General features: G+C 40.8%; 1 protein-coding gene across 9 annotated transcripts; it reads left to right on the forward strand.

Moving 5' to 3' along the window:
* Positions 1-1,068: 1,068 nt before the first annotated feature.
* Positions 1,069-16,003, forward strand: LOC147146439 (oxysterol-binding protein 1-like). Of its 9 annotated transcripts, none has more exons than XM_086032518.1 (20): positions 1,069-1,237; positions 3,738-3,883; positions 4,752-4,960; positions 5,032-5,164; positions 6,081-6,192; positions 6,260-6,458; positions 7,783-7,897; positions 8,007-8,070; positions 8,454-8,609; positions 8,710-8,955; positions 9,759-9,879; positions 9,957-10,060; positions 10,148-10,243; positions 11,104-11,288; positions 11,362-11,591; positions 11,751-11,789; positions 12,853-12,900; positions 13,432-13,500; positions 13,574-13,612; positions 14,008-16,003. In XM_086032518.1, the coding sequence occupies exons 2-20, from the start codon at positions 3,747-3,749 to the stop codon at positions 14,151-14,153; spliced, it is 2,448 nt and encodes an 815-aa protein (XP_085888644.1). In that variant the 5' UTR covers positions 1,069-1,237; positions 3,738-3,746; the 3' UTR covers positions 14,154-16,003. The 9 variants fall into 9 exon arrangements, 8 of the variants coding, with proteins under 8 accessions (XP_085888644.1, XP_085888643.1, XP_085888642.1 ...); XM_086032517.1 differs by lacking the exon at positions 1,069-1,237 and adding an exon at positions 1,624-1,850; XM_086032516.1 differs by lacking the exon at positions 1,069-1,237 and adding an exon at positions 2,811-3,625 and having other exon boundaries at positions 8,007-8,064.
* The last annotated feature ends 345 nt before the right edge of the window (positions 16,004-16,348 follow it).

Below are 16,348 nucleotides of genomic sequence, written 5' to 3' on the forward strand. Positions count from 1 at the left end.
ATTAAAACCTGATTAATTAATAAAAATAATCAACAGATTAATCGATTAAAATAATTGTTTGGTGCAGATTTATATTTTTAAAACTAGTGTTGACGTAATGACGTCATTGCATGAATTTGGTGAAAGAAAATGGATGGTATCGTGAGTCAAATGGTCTAATGCTTGTATTGAATTTCAATCGGTTGAAACAAATCGTGCAATTACCATAATTAGTCATTTGGTAAGGTGATGCGTTAATGAACTAAAAGTTTACATTGTTTACTGCACCACAATGACATCAACATGTATTACGAAAATGGCTGGCATGGAGTAAATGGTTAATGTGAATAATACGTTGAACAGATCTAAATGTGATATTCTTTTTTGGGGGTGGGAGCCATCTCATCTTGCTCGACAATGATAGTTGGCATACTTGCATGATGATGATAACTGAAGAAAGTTGCTGCAGTGTAGTAAATGGTCGGTCCGCGAGTAGTGTAAAAAAATTATATATACATATATATATTTCAACCCCCCGAAATTTGACGGTATTTTGATAAAATTATGATAAAATTGCATCATAATTTAGTTCATTTGCATGACAACCTCAAGATGCATAAATGCCTGCCATTTGGTGAATAGCCACAATCGTTTCATTATTTTAAACTATAATGTTCATATAAATGTCGGACATTTGATGTGCTACGTGACGTCCAGTGTCATATCTAGGCGGAACCACAGTTGAACAGCTGACATTTACTTGATGACAAAACACCGTCAATAGTGTATGCATTGTAAACAAAAATAAATATTGCTGCATAATAAATATTCGGTATAGTAGTAAATCTAATCTAAAGCACACCTCACACTAACTAATTTAAAACATAATGTAATTATTTACAGTTTCAGCGTTTGTTTGGTTTTTGTTTGTTTTTGTTTTTGTAACGTGGCTTTTGCCGCACTGTCCTCTTCAAGTCGCAACTAAGTTTGACGGTCGACGGGTTTCTGTCATCGTAGCTTTCAGTGATAATAGCGCATAATGTCGAAGCGAAGTAAGATTTGGGATTTGGGCGTGTGATGTCACGAACATTTTTTAAAAGGCAGGATTTTGTGTCGCCAGGTATGGTTGACAGTCACACACGCGACGTGTCCAACCAAAATGGATGACAACTTCCGGTCTAGCTAGCAAGCTTAGTGGCGGCCAGAGTTTTAAGAAGATTTTCATGCCTTCAATTGGCTTCCTACTCTTTTCAGCCAGGTAACTCGTTCAATTGTTTGCTCTACACTACTATGACAACACAGTAACGCTTGGGTCAGAATATTTGATTGTGTTGTTTGCCACCCAAGGTGTTTTTATTAAAATGTAATTAAAAATAAAAAAGTTTCCGGGAAGACGTTAGCTCACCACCGGCAACTCGCTGTCATCACTTGACAGCTGACACACGCACACACACGAAACTGCGTGTTATGACTTATCTACTTGACTGCTGCATGAGATTTAAAAACAACAATGAATATGAGTAATTTGGCTTTGAATGACAGGTTGTCCAACCTTTTTATCTACCCATGTCATAATGGTGACGCATATATCAGCCAAGAGAAAAGTCTTCCTATTTACTTGTGTGTCGAATGATCATAGCAAATTTGTCACAGTCCGTCATATGTAACGTATGGACAATATTCACATTATTACACACTCACTTAAAAAAATAATTACATTTATTTTATAATGAAATGTCGTAAATTCAAACTAGGGTTTCAAGCCAGGGTTATGGTGTCAAATGAGGAGTTCCAGGCGTGTGTTAGGGTTTCAAGACTGGACTTATTTTTTTTATGAGTGTGTTGATCTGATGGCGACCTGAAACGTGATGGTGAGCCACCTCATTGCTTGTCCTCCTTATTTCCTCCCACCCCCCTTTTACTTCTTTGTCCCCTTCCAATCTGTCCTTCCTCTAATCCTTGTTATTTCCGCCCATCCTGCCCGATATCCATCCTTCCTACATTTGATACAGACTTGTCTCCTTCCTTCCTACTCACCGTCAGCCCTCTTTAAGATAAGATAAGATAAGAATGCCTTTATTGATCCCACAGTGGGGAAATTTTCATTGTTACAGTAGCAAAGATATAGGTCACACAGGGGCGGCGGCATAATGTGGCCATTAATGTATAATGTTCACCTGTTCACCCTCTACACCTCGGACTTCAACTACAACACCCCTACCTGTCACCTGCAGAAGTTCTCTGACGACTCTGCGATTGTCGGCCTCATCACAGGCGGAGATGATCGGGAGTACAGAGAACTTACTCAGGGTTTTGTGGACTGGTGCCAGCAGAACCGCCTCCTGATCAATGCGGGGAAATCCAAAGAAATGGTGGTGGATTTCGGTAGGCGCCAGCACTCTTCACCTGCACCAGTGAATATCCGGGGAACAGATGTTGAGAGAGTCTCAACTTACAAGTACCTGGGTGTTCATCTGAACAATAAACTGGACTGGTGCGACAACACAGACGCCCTCTATAGGAAGAGTCAGAGCAGACTCTTCCTACTCAGGAGACTGAGGTCTTTTGGGGTTCAGGGGACACTCCTCAGGAACTTTTATGACTCGGTGGTTGCATCGGTCATCTTCCAGGGAGCGGTCACCTGGGCAGGCGGCGTCTCGGCCCGGGACAAGAAGCGGCTGGACAAACTGGTCAAGAGGGCCGGCTCTGTCCTGGGCTGCTCCCTGGACTCTGTGGACTCGGTGGGGGACAGGAGGATGTTGGCCAAGCTGTCATCAATGCTGGGCAACCCGGACCACCCCCTCCAGGGCACCCTAACAGCACTCCATAGCACCTTCAGTGACAGACTGTTACACCCTCGCTGTGCAAAGGAGAGATTCCGCCGTTCCTTCTTCTTCTTGCCTGCTGCTGTCAGACTCTTTAACAAGAACATTGTGTAGTCTCTACAAACTGGCGGTCATTAGTGCAATTGTGCAGTCCTGCACCTGAGCTCGTATCGTGCAATACCCAATATTCCCCACTACTGTAATACCGTGCAATACTCAACATTCCCCACTACTGTTAGTCTAGTTTTATTTTTATCCAATGCTGTTCCTTACATTTCACTACAGCACTGCAGCACTGTCACTTAGAGTATTTTTTCCTCTGTACTATGTACATTTCTTCCCCTCCTTTCATGCATCCATGTTTCCTTCCTACCTTTAAGGAACCTTTTATCTGCTGTTCCGTCATCCTTCCTTCCTATCTCCCATTATGCCTTCCATCTTTCCTTCCTTTCATACCATCCATGGCCCCCTCCATCCTTGCAACCTCTCTCTTTCCTCCCCCTCTATCCTTCCCACCTTACTTCCTCGTTTCTTTTTTCCTTCCTTTAATCTGTAGTTACTATATTTTCTCCCCACCTTCCTATCTGTAATACAGTTATTGAATCCTTGTCACTAGCCACTGATATTCAAGGCAAAAACAAAATGACATCAATTAAGTCCTCCTCACCTATAGTTGGTGCTATATGACGGCATTTTGACACATCTGCAAATCTGCTTCATTAGCTTCAGGAAGAAAGGTCTTTGTTCACAATTTTCTGTCATTGCCTTAGATGAAATTTTCAAACATACAAACATACTCGATGTATCGGTACTCGGTATCGGTGAGTATTCAAAGAGTGAATGTTGTATTGTATTGTATTGTAATTTGTATACCTACTTTTGGCATACCATGTATATTTATTGTCTATAAGATGTGCCATTGCGCCCCGCCAGGCTGCTGTGATGTCGATAGAGTCCAATACCTCCACCCCCATCCCGGGAGGCACTTACAAGGGCTGGCTCTTCAAGTGGACGAACCTCATCAAAGGTTACCAGAGACGGTGGTTCGTCCTCAGCAGTGGGCTGCTCTTTTATTACCGGTAGGAATCCACGTGCCATTACCTTGAAACTAAGCCATGTGACTTGACGTCACTGGTGTTTTTACAGAAAACAGAATCCTGCGCTACGTTGCTTACTCTCAGCAAAACGGAAGCACTCTAACCTTCTGGTGTGCATTTGTAAAATAATTTTTACATGCATAAAGTCCTGATATTCTTAGAGAACAGATGTGTTACAAAAATATATTTAAGTTTAAAAAAAAACTGTAGAAAACAGGAAGAAAAAAGTTGCGGTGTCATGAGAATGAATAATGTCGTTAGAAGAAGTTGCCATTTAGAAGAAAAAAATCATTTTTCAATAAAGACAGTGACATAATACTTTGAGAGTAAATATATCGTAAAAAGAATAGTTTGTAACTTTACAGGATAGTCAGCATGTTCCAAAAATGGAAGATTACTAGATGGCATTGTTGCTAGAATGGGCATAATGTTACAAGAAAAAGTTGCAGTTACAAGAAAATGCAATAGTACGAGAAAAGATGTTCCGTTATGAAAACGTAAAAAAAAACAAAAAACGAAAGCAGAATTTTATGAGGAAGAAAATCCACGTACCTACGCGAATTAAGTCACGTTAAAAGCAAAAACATGCAAATTTGAGTAAAAAATGTAATATGACAGGTGGAAATGCCATGCTATGAAAATAAAGCTGTAATACTGTATTTATTCGGGAAAAAGTCATATTGTCATAGATTTTGTAATATCAGCAAAAAATAACTTTCCATCTTGATGCATAAGTCATAGTGCTAGAAGGAAAGCCATTTTCTTTTCTCATAAATATTATGTGACGTTATTATGAGACCTACTAGACGGCATACAAAGTATTCCATGAAATGAACAATGATCACAACAGTTCTCAGGCCGAGATGGGCCACACGTGCCGCGGCACCATCAACCTGGCCACAGCCAACATCGTCGTGGAGGACTCGTGCAACTTTGTCATCTCCAACGGGGGCACCCAGACGTACTACCTGAAGGCCAGCTCGGAGGTGGAGCGCCAGCGCTGGATCACCGCCCTGGAGCTCGCCAAGACAACCGCCATTGCTATGCTTGATCAATCGGGTCGGTCTGAATTTTTCCCGCTTCCACGTTACACTTCCTTGACCGTCCGTCTTCATTGCTGTTGTTCTCAGACGAGTCAGCGGACGAACAGGGTGGCGGTCGCAACATGGAAATCCAATCGACGATGCGCACGCTGAGCAGCAAAGTGGAGGACCTCAACACCTGCAATGATCTTATCGTCAAACATGGATCAGCCCTGCAAAGGTAGAAACCTGAGGTCCTCAACAGGCGTTTATTTTTGACCAACACTTTTGGTATTTACTGTAGCAGTTAACTTGTGCAGTGCCAGCATCACGGTAAACAAAACGCTGTATTATTCCCATAAAAAAACATACCGTTACGCACATAAAATCCCAATGATGTGAGAAAAAGTTGTTGTTGTTTTTTTACAAGAAGAAAATAACATTTTACTTGTATCCATTTATGAAGATACTAAGTTGTATTGTGGGGGGAAAAAGGAACTTATATTTTTAAATGTGTTTATTTAAGGTAAAAAATTTTTTTTTAAAAATCACAAAAGGTTGTTTCACTCCAAAAAAGACAATATTAAAGTTTTAACTTTATGGCGGAAAAACAGTAGCTGCAAGAATATCAGAATAGCGCGTGGTATTACAAGAAAGACATGGCGTGATTAGAACAAACTCTTAATGACGCAAGAAACGAAGTTAAGAAAATAAAGTCAGAATGGTACAAGACAAAATCTGTACAGTTACAAGAAGTCCATTTAAATAACTTAACGGGACGTACGATATTAACGTGTGAGGTTATGAGAATAAAGATGCACTGTTTCAAGATCAAAGTTGTGAAATACAGCAATACTTGTACTGTATTTTGAGGGGGGGAAAAAAGTGAATTTAAGAGACTGATATCAAATTGCAGTTCGATTAATCAAGTCAAAACATTGCAAGAAAAAGACTGATATGATTGTACAAGAAAAATGTAATCATACAAGAAGAAAGTTGCAATGCTACATGAAAAAATTAAATTAAAAAAATGAGTGTATTTTATGGGCGAGGACAGAAAATGTAAAGTCAAATTCATTGTAAAAGTCATGAGCAAAAATATTGTTGCAATATTGTACAACTTGATGATGATTGACTTGACTTTATTCCCCAAACAGATCTTTGTCAGAACTGGAGGGCCTTCACACGCCGGCGGACATGGGCGAGAAGATCAAACAGGTCACCGAGAGGGCCACGCTCTTCCGAATCACCTCCAACGCAATGATCAACGTAAGTCCCGCCCCGCCGACAGAAGTCCGCGACATCGTCACCGGCTGACCGACTCGTCTGTGCGTAGGCGTGCCGAGACTTCCTGTCCATAGCTCAGAACCACAGCAAGCGCTGGCAGAAGGCCTTGCAGCTGGAGCGGGCGCAGAGGACCCGCTTGGAGGAAACACTGGAGCAGCTGGCCAAGCAGCACAATCACCTGGAGAGAGCTTTCAGGGGAGCCACCGTACTTCCGTCGTCGTGCAGCAACGTGGACTTGGGGAGCAAAGGTACACGCTGCCCTACGTCCTTGCTGTATTTTACTACGTTCATATTACGTTACAATTTGACACGATTATATTCTTTGCATCAAAGGGGAAGTCGAGCCAAACATATTTTCCTTTTCAGGAATATGTTCCATGCAAGCCCACTAGTCGAAAACAAGGCAGTCTGATAAATATTGCATTTGTGGTATAAGAGTTAATCCTTCCGTTTTTAGCCATCTCAGGGGGCGGCCATTTTGTCACTTCTGTCTGACTGACAATGACATCATAGTTGCTCAGGTAACGACCACTCACGGCTCAGCTTCAGAAAACAGGTCAGCCGTGATTGGTTATTACGTGAGCCCTGAGCAGTTGCGATGTCCTTTTCAGTCGACAGAAATGACAAAGTGGCCGCCCCCTGAGATGGCTGAAAAGGGGTGCATTTTGCTGCTTAACTTTTATTCCACAAATGCAAAATGAATCAGAATGCCGTGTTTCAACTAGTGGGCCTGCTGGCGACTTATTCTTGAAAAAAAAAAAAATGTGTTTGGGTTGATTTCGCCTTTAAGGCTTTGGCCATAAATTGGTGCATTTTTACTGCTTTTCATAGCAAACGGTCATAACTTGAAAAATTGAAAAATGATACTTATATCACTTGAATCGTCATTGAAAGCCTTGATTGGTGTACACCGCCGGGCAACGGGTAAGGATCACAGCGTCCTGGTGCAAACTTGCCCATATTAGGGAGTGTTTGTGTAGCAGCCCACTGGGAAGAAACTTGGATTTTTCCTTCTGGTTGATCTATTACTGTTAGCACTCTGAAATCACTCTGCCAGCCCCTTTCCTATTGAATGCGACTTCTGGAGTCCCTGAGACCACGAGCTACATTGCTAAGTGCAGTGTGAAAAGGCCTTGACCACTCATCCCCACCCCTTCGACTACTACTAAATTGCTGCTACCCGTGAAACTCTAACCTGACCCCTACTCCAACCGTTAACGCCTAATCGTAATACCTCAATTTACCCTCGCCCCCCCATACTTTAGCGCTAATCCTCACCACTAATGCCAAGTTATGACCCATCTTCCTATTCATACACCCTAACCTCTACTCTTACCTCTACACACCTCCATATTTTGATCCCTACCACTAACCTTAACCCCTTACTCTTACCCGCCAACCCCTAACCTAATCAGTAATGTTTTGCTAGCCAAAACAGCAGTAACAAAATCTCAGGTGGATTAAAGTGTGGCATCTTCGCACCTGTGAACTAAAAGATATTTCCTCCACGATGTTGTGCGTTTGTACAAATAAAAGCCACTGTCACGTGTAATCCTCCGCACGTCGTTTCAGGCGGAATCTCGGCAAAGGGGGATGCCAGCGACGAGGATATCGACAACGAGTTCTTTGACGCTATAGAGGACCCGGCGGAATTCATCACCGTTCCCGCTGACCCAAAGTATCACAGGTCACTCATACGCGACCACTCACATGAGCGCACACCTCCGCCAAGACTTCAACGCCAGTTAATAAGTTGAACAACATGGATAATAGTGTTTTTTTTTTTTGCCCTACAGGAGATCTGGCAGCAATGTAAGCAGGCACAGCAACGAGACCGGCATGGACGACCTATCGGTAAATGTACGTTGCCCTCCGTTGAAAGGAAACGGCGTGTGCATTTTTCTCACAGTTGGAGACAGTTGCCAGGGGTCTTCATAAAAAGTTTTTGACCTTCTTACATCAATATGTGCAAAGGAAATTGACAGCACGTAATATCAATGTCACGCTCTTGTTACCTCGGCGATAGGGGCAGAGGTAGGGTGTTGCGACTAGGCAAGCAGCTACTAGTGGGAAGAGGAAGGCAAGCAGGCGGAATGTGAATAAAGCAAGCCAGGCATTTTCACTCGCTAAGGCAAGACTTCATCACCGAGCTACCGAATGAGCCGCGAACAAAAGCCAATTCCCAAACCCTAAGCTGCTGTGTCCTAACCAAGTTTTCCCTCCTCCGTCCTCCCCGGCAACAGTTGGATGAGCTGTCGCTGGGGTCCCCGAAACACTCGGAGCTGGAGCCCATCAGGCAACGCCGGACGCGCATCCCAGAGAAGCCCAACTACTACCTGAACTTGTGGAGCATCATGAAGAACTGCATCGGCAAAGAGCTCTCCAAAATACCGATGCCCGTGAGGAAGCTGCCGCGCGGAACGCCACGAGCCACCCGAACGCAGTAACGCCAACGCCCCCTGGTCTCCCCCCACCCCCACCCCCCACCCCCCCGTCTAGGTGAACTTTAACGAGCCTCTCTCCATGCTGCAACGCCTGTCGGAGGACCTGGAGTACTACGAACTGCTGGACAAGGCGGCCAAGTGTCACAGCTCCCTGGAGCAGCTGTGCTACGTGGCCGCCTTCACCGTGTCTTCCTACTCCACCACCGTCGAGCGCACCAGCAAGCCCTTCAACCCTCTGCTGGGGGAGACCTTCGAGCTGGATCGCCTGCGAGAGTGTGGCTACCGCTCTCTGTGTGAGCAGGTAGAGACCACAAATGCAAGCGCTTGAAATGTTGAGGAACATTGAAGGGTTGCCTCATTTGAGGGGTTTTTTTTGGGATACATGTAAAGCATGTTCATGTAAAACAGAATAAAAAGTGAACAAATAGACATTTAAATACGACATTAACAAAGTGTACGGTTATTGAACGTAAAACTAAGCGTGCGGTTTCTAGTCAAATATGAAATAATACAAAAATGAATAAAAAAAAAAAGAAAAAAGAAAGCGAATGTGACATATAAACATGTACATATTCATACTATCCGCTACTTTTTTTTTATAAACCAACAAATGTAGGAAAGCTTATTTGCATATTTGTGCAACCAAGAGCATCTCAACCTGGACCCAATATTGATAAACGAGTTTTGACTATGCACATAGCATATCATCGCTGTCCTGTTTTTTTTTTTTTTTTTTTCAATTTTCTCATTTTTACGTGAATGGTATTTTGGCGTTAACAGACATCGCATTAACATGACAATTAAACATTTTTTCCAAAATTGGACAAAAGTGTTTTTCACAGGACAGCGGCAATACGTCATTCATATCATACAAATAATCAAGATTCCCCCCTCCAAATGTTTTATCTTTTATGATCTAATTGGATGCAGACATACAAAGGAAGGTGCGAATAAACTTGAACGGCCTTCAGTTGCACGCAGACAGCCGCAAACGACCTTCATAAACGCACAACTCCTGCTTATTCCTGGAGTCTGCCATTACGATTGCTATTTGTTTGCTTTTTGTATCGACACGATCTCTGCCCTCACGACCTGTCGTCTCAGGTGAGCCACCACCCGCCTGCCGCAGCCCACCACGCCTTCTCCGAAAAAGGCTGGACGCTCAGACAGGAAATCACTTTAGCCAGCAAATTCAGAGGAAAATATTTGTCGATCATCCCCTTGGGTGAGTAGACCTTATTATGGTGGGCGTGCGATACACATTCCTGAACAAATACGATGCAGCCCTTTTGTCTTCCTCAGGTACTATCCATTGCGTTTTTGACGAGAGCGGCAACCATTACTCTTGGAAGAAAGTGACCACCACAGTGCACAATATTATTGTGGGCAAGTTATGGATCGATCAGGTATGATGATGACATGACTCGTTGGTAATGTCGTAATGTAGTCGTAACTTTTTGAACAGGAAAAAAAGAGTCTTTGTTTTTCTCCAGTCAGGGGAGATCGATGTGGTCAACCACAAGACGGGCGATCGCTGCCACCTCAAGTTCACGCCTTACAGTTACTTCTCCAGAGACGTGCCAAGAAAGGTGATTTTTTTTTTTTTTTTTTTTTTTTGTCTCTCATATCTATTCAGTACTTGTACAGTACTTAGAGTTCATCACTTCTGCCATAAGGGTTATTCTGATGTTTTTTGGTTTACTTGTGTACATTGTCCTGACTGCAGTTTTTTTCTTACTTCCCCAAAATGTCATCAAATTTTGAAAAAACAAAACAAAAACAAATGAAATTTGATGACAATTTCAGTTTTGAAAAATCTGGTGATCTGATATGGTGTTGTTGCAAAAGGAATTAATCTGAAGTTTTACAAATGTAATTCAAAGTCTATTTTTTTGAGTAAAAATATCAATTACAAATTAAACTCTGTTTTGAATTGAAATTTAACAAATAACCGATTAAATTGAATGAAAATGTATGTTAAAAAATGAACCAAAATCAAAAATCTTATTAAAATTTTTATTGGAAATCATCTTAAATTATGTGTTGTATTCAAAATCTGATTTTTTAATTTAAGATTTGATAAAATGTCAATTAAATACACCTTTAAATACTTAAATACGCCCAAATGATTGAATTCTCTATTAAATTCAAATTATATTAACCTAAATTCACATTTGAATTTTAAAAATTCAGATTGAATCAAACAAGGTTAAAAGAAATTATTAAATCTAAATCTAAATTTTAAGGGAGAGGATTAGGGCCAGTGGGGGGAAAAAAAAATAAGGTTGGTAAGATTCTCACTTTAATGTCAGAATTCCGACTTTAAAGTGATAATTCTCACTTTAATGTCAGAATTCCGACTTTAAAGTGACAATTCTCACTTTAATGTCCGAATTCCGACTTTAAAGTGATAATTCTCACTTTAAAGTCTGCGTTTCGCTTCTGGTAGGTGACGGGCGTGGTGATGGACAAAGACAAAAAGGCGCATTACGTGCTGTCGGGCACGTGGGATGAGAAGATGGAGTTCTCCAGGATCATGCAGAGCAGCAAGAGCGAAAACAGCGCTGAGGGCAAACAGAGGACCGTCTACCAGACTCTCAAAGCGAAGGAAATATGGAGGAAGAACCCCTTCCCGTACGTTACGCCAACCGCCCCCGCAGATAATTACAGACGACGTGACTCTTAATGAGGCGTTCTCTTTGCGCAGAGAGGGAGCAGAGAGCATGTACTTCTTCTCCTCGCTGGCGCTGACCCTCAACGAACCCGAGGAAGGCGTGGCTCCGACGGACAGCCGCCGGCGACCCGACCAGCGTCTCATGGAGGAGGGCCACTGGGACGAGGCCAATGCAGAGAAACAGAGGCTGGAGGAGAAGCAGCGGACGGCTCGTCGGGAAAGGGAGCGGGAGGTCGTCGAGGCCACCAACGCGTGCGAGGAAGGTAAGGAACCGGCTTGACGGGTATCCCAGCCAAGCCGTCTTCAATTCCACACAAAGACGGTAATTGTCTGATGTGTCAGCTTGAAAGGATGACAATGTAGGGACACGCATGTGTGTCTTGTGTGTTCTCTCTGCTTGTCTGTTTCCCAACACTTTTAAGCATTCGACCGGGATCCAAACTGTGACTCACCTCTGAAAAGCAAGTACTCGTTTTCATGCTATTAGGCCAATTATTTTCAAAGTGTGGTACATGGACTCCCTCTAGTAGTATTCGGTACGTGGTATATCTTTCCAAATAGCCACATCTAAATAGATACTAACGGTACTGTATGTTGCAGTCCATCCTTCTAATGTCGAATCTTATTTGCAGGCTAACTATTGAAATGTCTAGCATTAGTGCTAGGTAGCTTTCTATCTTTGTAGGTAGCGTCACTGTCGCGTGAGCTAACAATAATGCCAATTAGCGCTCTCTTCTCTTTGTAAGTAGAGCGACGGCTTGAATATCAATTAAGCTAATAATAGGTAGTGCGCTATCCATCTTTACAAATAGCCGTATTGCTGGCTAACTATCTAAATAGCTCATATTGATAATAGATAGCTTTGCAGCTTTCTGGGCAGCCATTTTGTTGGAAAATGATTCTAGCTAGCTCCTAATAATTTGTGCACTGTATTTGAAAAATAGAATAAAGGCAGGACACTAATTGGGTTTTCTGTGTCAGAAAGTAGTGTGAATTCTTTCATTCGTATTATTGGCGATGTGTTGTGTCACGCCATTTTTTATATTTAGCCAGCGATACAATACAATAAACTAAACTAAATCAATTGTATTGTATCGGCTAAATATATTAATAATTAAAAATAAGCCCAGATAACTTTATATCTTTGCAGATAGCGATCTCGCAAGCTGATAATAATGCCGGTTCACGAATTTATCTTTCCAAGTCAATTTATTGCTGGCTAGCTAATCAAGCTAGTAGATGATATGCGCTAAGTTTGCTAGCTATGTCTTTTTCCTATAATGTGATAATAACTTTCTAGCTTGCCAGTGAGCTTTCTAGCTGTTGTGCTTATTAATGTGTTATGTTGGCCATTGGCTTCGAGAGATAACCGTTAAGTATTTTTGAGGAGGTACCGGTACTTTATTTAAAAAGTTTGACAACCACTGCTTTAGCCAAAATACACTGTGTGTGTGGGGGGGGAGGGTGGCTGTGTGCGTGTGTGTACGCGCTGTCATTTCTCACCTTAGTCTATTTTCATTTTAGCCGACGCAGATGAGATTGGAACGGACGCGAGTGAGGTTTCAGATGAAAGCAAGTATCGCCACGTAGCCTCGTAGTGCCCAGCCATTCATTCGTATTATTAGGGATGTGTCGTGTGGCATTTTAGCACACCATTTTATGTGCATCTCCTACTTTAGATGTTCTGTGCTCAGACTTTCGAGCAACTTAAGTGGGATATTTACCACACAAAAAAGGGTGAGGCTTGAAAATTGAAATTCCAGGCCCGGGTTAAGATTTCAAGCCAGAATCGTGTTTCAAGTTAGGTTGCCAAATCTATGCTAGCGTTGCAAATCTGGTTTAGGGTTTTCAAACAAGGGTTGGGGTTTCAAATTTGGGTTTTAAGACAGGGGTGGGGCATCAAACCAGGTTTAGGGTTTCAAGTTAGGCTTTCAAGACAAGAGTGTGGGTTACAGGATAGGGTGTCAAGTCTGGCAAACACACAGTCTAATTTCACCCTGTCGTAAAATGCCGCGCAGCACATTTGAAGGGTAGCGTGTAGTGCAGTAGAGTTGAGTGACAGCTGATGATTTGACACAGATGTTTGTGTGTGCTGACGTTCAGCTGACACAGAGGACTCGCCTAGCCTTCACACTACTCCTCCTCCTCCTCCTCTTCTTCCTCCTGTCACATGCAAGTAGCCTCCAAATGTCCTTTTTCTACTTATTACATGTTAGCATTCATCTTGCTTTCACGCTCTTTTCAGCCCAAGACGATGAAGGTTCTTGTGGAGCGACAGCCAAAAGCAAGTAACGTCCAATAGATAGATAGACAGAGCGGTACATTTACAGAGACATTTCGAAACACATGATGAAAATTACTTTACGTTTTGGACTGTCAAATTGAACATAAAGAGAATTACACCTTGCCCCGCTACCTTAATGCTAACACAGAATACGAAACGACTGTCAGGCTAACAAAACCAGTCCACTCGCTTTGATTCAGACTATGTGGAATACCATGACCTGTTCGACTGACAGCGTATACAGAAATAAAGAAAAAATGAAACATTTTAGCAAGCACTTTGCTATTTGTATTGACTTTGTGATGGTAGGTTAAAAATGACCTAGGTAACTATGTTGTAAATTATGTATTTTTGGTATTGAGTGTTGATTGCGTTCCTCTTGTTGTGTCTTCCAGGCGTCCATCCGGACAGCTACCAGGCGCTTTGGTTCGAGAAGGTGGATGACCCCACGTCGGGAGAGAGCATGCACGTCTACAAAGGAGGCTACTGGGAAACCAAGGACGGCGGCGGCAGCTGGCAAAATAGCCCTGACATCTTCTGACGGCAGGCTACAAAATGAAAGGCAATGGTGGAAAGGTTACCATATTAAAAAAGTTGCTGCACAAGAATTTAAATAAAAATGGGAATAAAAGTCCGTTATGACCACCAAAATGTCATATTATGAGAATTCAAAAAATATATATTACAAGGGAGAGAATGTTGTTCTGAGAAAAGAAAGTTGCAGTTTTCAGAAAACAAGTCTTATGATGTTTTTTTTGTTGTTGTAATTTTGCGCGGGAAAAAGTTACAATTTTCCACGTAAAAATGGGAATATTGCAAGAAAAAGTTGTATTGTGAGTATAAAGTTATAATTTTACAAGGAGAAATGTTATTACAAGAAAAAGTTGTAATATGGGAGTAAAGTTACAATTTTTAAGTATTTTTTTTGAGAAAGTTATGACAAAGTCAAAATTGAATACTTGTATTACAAGAAAAAATTATTTTTCAAGAATAAAGTTACAATTTTTTACAAAGTAATGTTAAAATTCAAGGAAATGTAATATGAGAATAACATCAATACTATTACAAGAAAATGTTGTAATATGGCAATAAAATAGTAATTTTACAAGAAAAAACTATTACGATATGTTTCCCATTCAACCCTAACCCTCCTACAAAAAATAAATGTAAAAATAATAAGAGGATAAATTTATGGCATAATTTCATGAGATTTCATCAAAAAAAAATTATAATACAACCATAAAAAGGTTTTCATTTACACAAAGTTGTACGTTTACAAGAAAAAAAACTTGTATGTTAACAATCTGTTACACTATGCAATTACTGCCAAAACATTTTTTCCTAATTCCTGTGTTCCTCGGTCACCATAAAAAATATATTTTTTAAAATGTACAGGGAAGATTCTCATCTACTGGGTCACCCAAAAAACTGTACTAGCATGATTTTCAGCTAAAAAGTCAAACAGTTTATTTATTAAACAAAAAATTAATATAAAATACTTTGAGAACAAACATGTTTTTTTCCTGCTTTGTACAATACTGTATATGCATCCCTACAGGCTAAATGACATGTGCAATGAATGAGATTCCTTCCTTATTATTTTTACACTTATTTAAGTGTACTTACTTTCTGTTGTCAAATATTGATTGACATTTTTACATGCTGTAGTATATCTTTCTCCATTTATTTTTTTCCAGAGACAGTGGTGCCTATACAAGTTTAATATGTTCTACAAAAACACTCATATATAGTCATGTTGACTCAAATTAGGAATAGTACTACTACTTTTACTACTACTACTGTAAGAGTAGTCATTTTTCACAGAGGAGAAAAATATATATGCTCATGTGTGTTATATTATCTATCCACTTGTGTTGCTTCACTGGTTTTGTTCAAATGTGTTGTGTTGAAAAAAACGTGACTTTTGATGCTAACAGTTAGCATATCAATGGCATTATAACATTAAGGGGATTTTGTTAAGGCAATGTTGTTTTGTGTAATTGTCTTAGTTTTATGTTTAGTTTGACAATCTACTTAAAGAGGGAGTGACATTTAACATTTTGAATCCTTGTTTGACAAAGTGCTCATTATTTGCCAAAGGGCTGCTTTCGGTATAGTGAGTTGAGTCGCCTGCCACTATGCAATGCTAAACACTCGTAAGTCGGGTCACTCGTATCTCAACGTGCCGCTGTACATAAGGTATAGAGATCTTTCCCCTTTTCTCTCAAGCGTTACTGTTCACGGTCATGTGTGCATTAACTGAATCTGGTTTTGTAATTTCTCCTGTCCACACCAAAAATGTACATATATATATACTTTGTGTATGGAAGGAGATTTTTAGCGGGATACACTGTTCCTGGTTTCAATAAATTGGTGATAATTATTACTTCATTTTTGTGTTAGCATAATTCCTCTGCACTGTCATTGACACAGGAGTTCAGAACATTTACAGTTTTATTAATTGTAATGTGTCATTGTATGGATTTTTTTCAATGTTAAAAAAAAAGATGCACGTTCATGTGAAAGTGTGGCAATTTTCCAAAGAGTTGTAGTATTTCCCCCTCAAAGTTTTTAAAATTCTATGAGATTATTTCTCTAAAAATAAAATAAGTTTTTGTAATTTAAGTGAAGCGGCATTTATTTTGAATGAAAGTTTGCATATTTTGAAATAGAACAATTTTGTTATGTACTGCAAGGGGGAAAAAAACAAATTTAGTCATAATTGTATTTAAAAAA

This window comes from Filicampus tigris, chromosome 6 (assembly GCF_054856515.1).
Source record: "Filicampus tigris isolate MCC_2025a chromosome 6, RoL_Ftig_1.0, whole genome shotgun sequence".
In the NCBI taxonomy this organism is placed as follows: Eukaryota; Metazoa; Chordata; class Actinopteri; order Syngnathiformes; family Syngnathidae; genus Filicampus; species Filicampus tigris.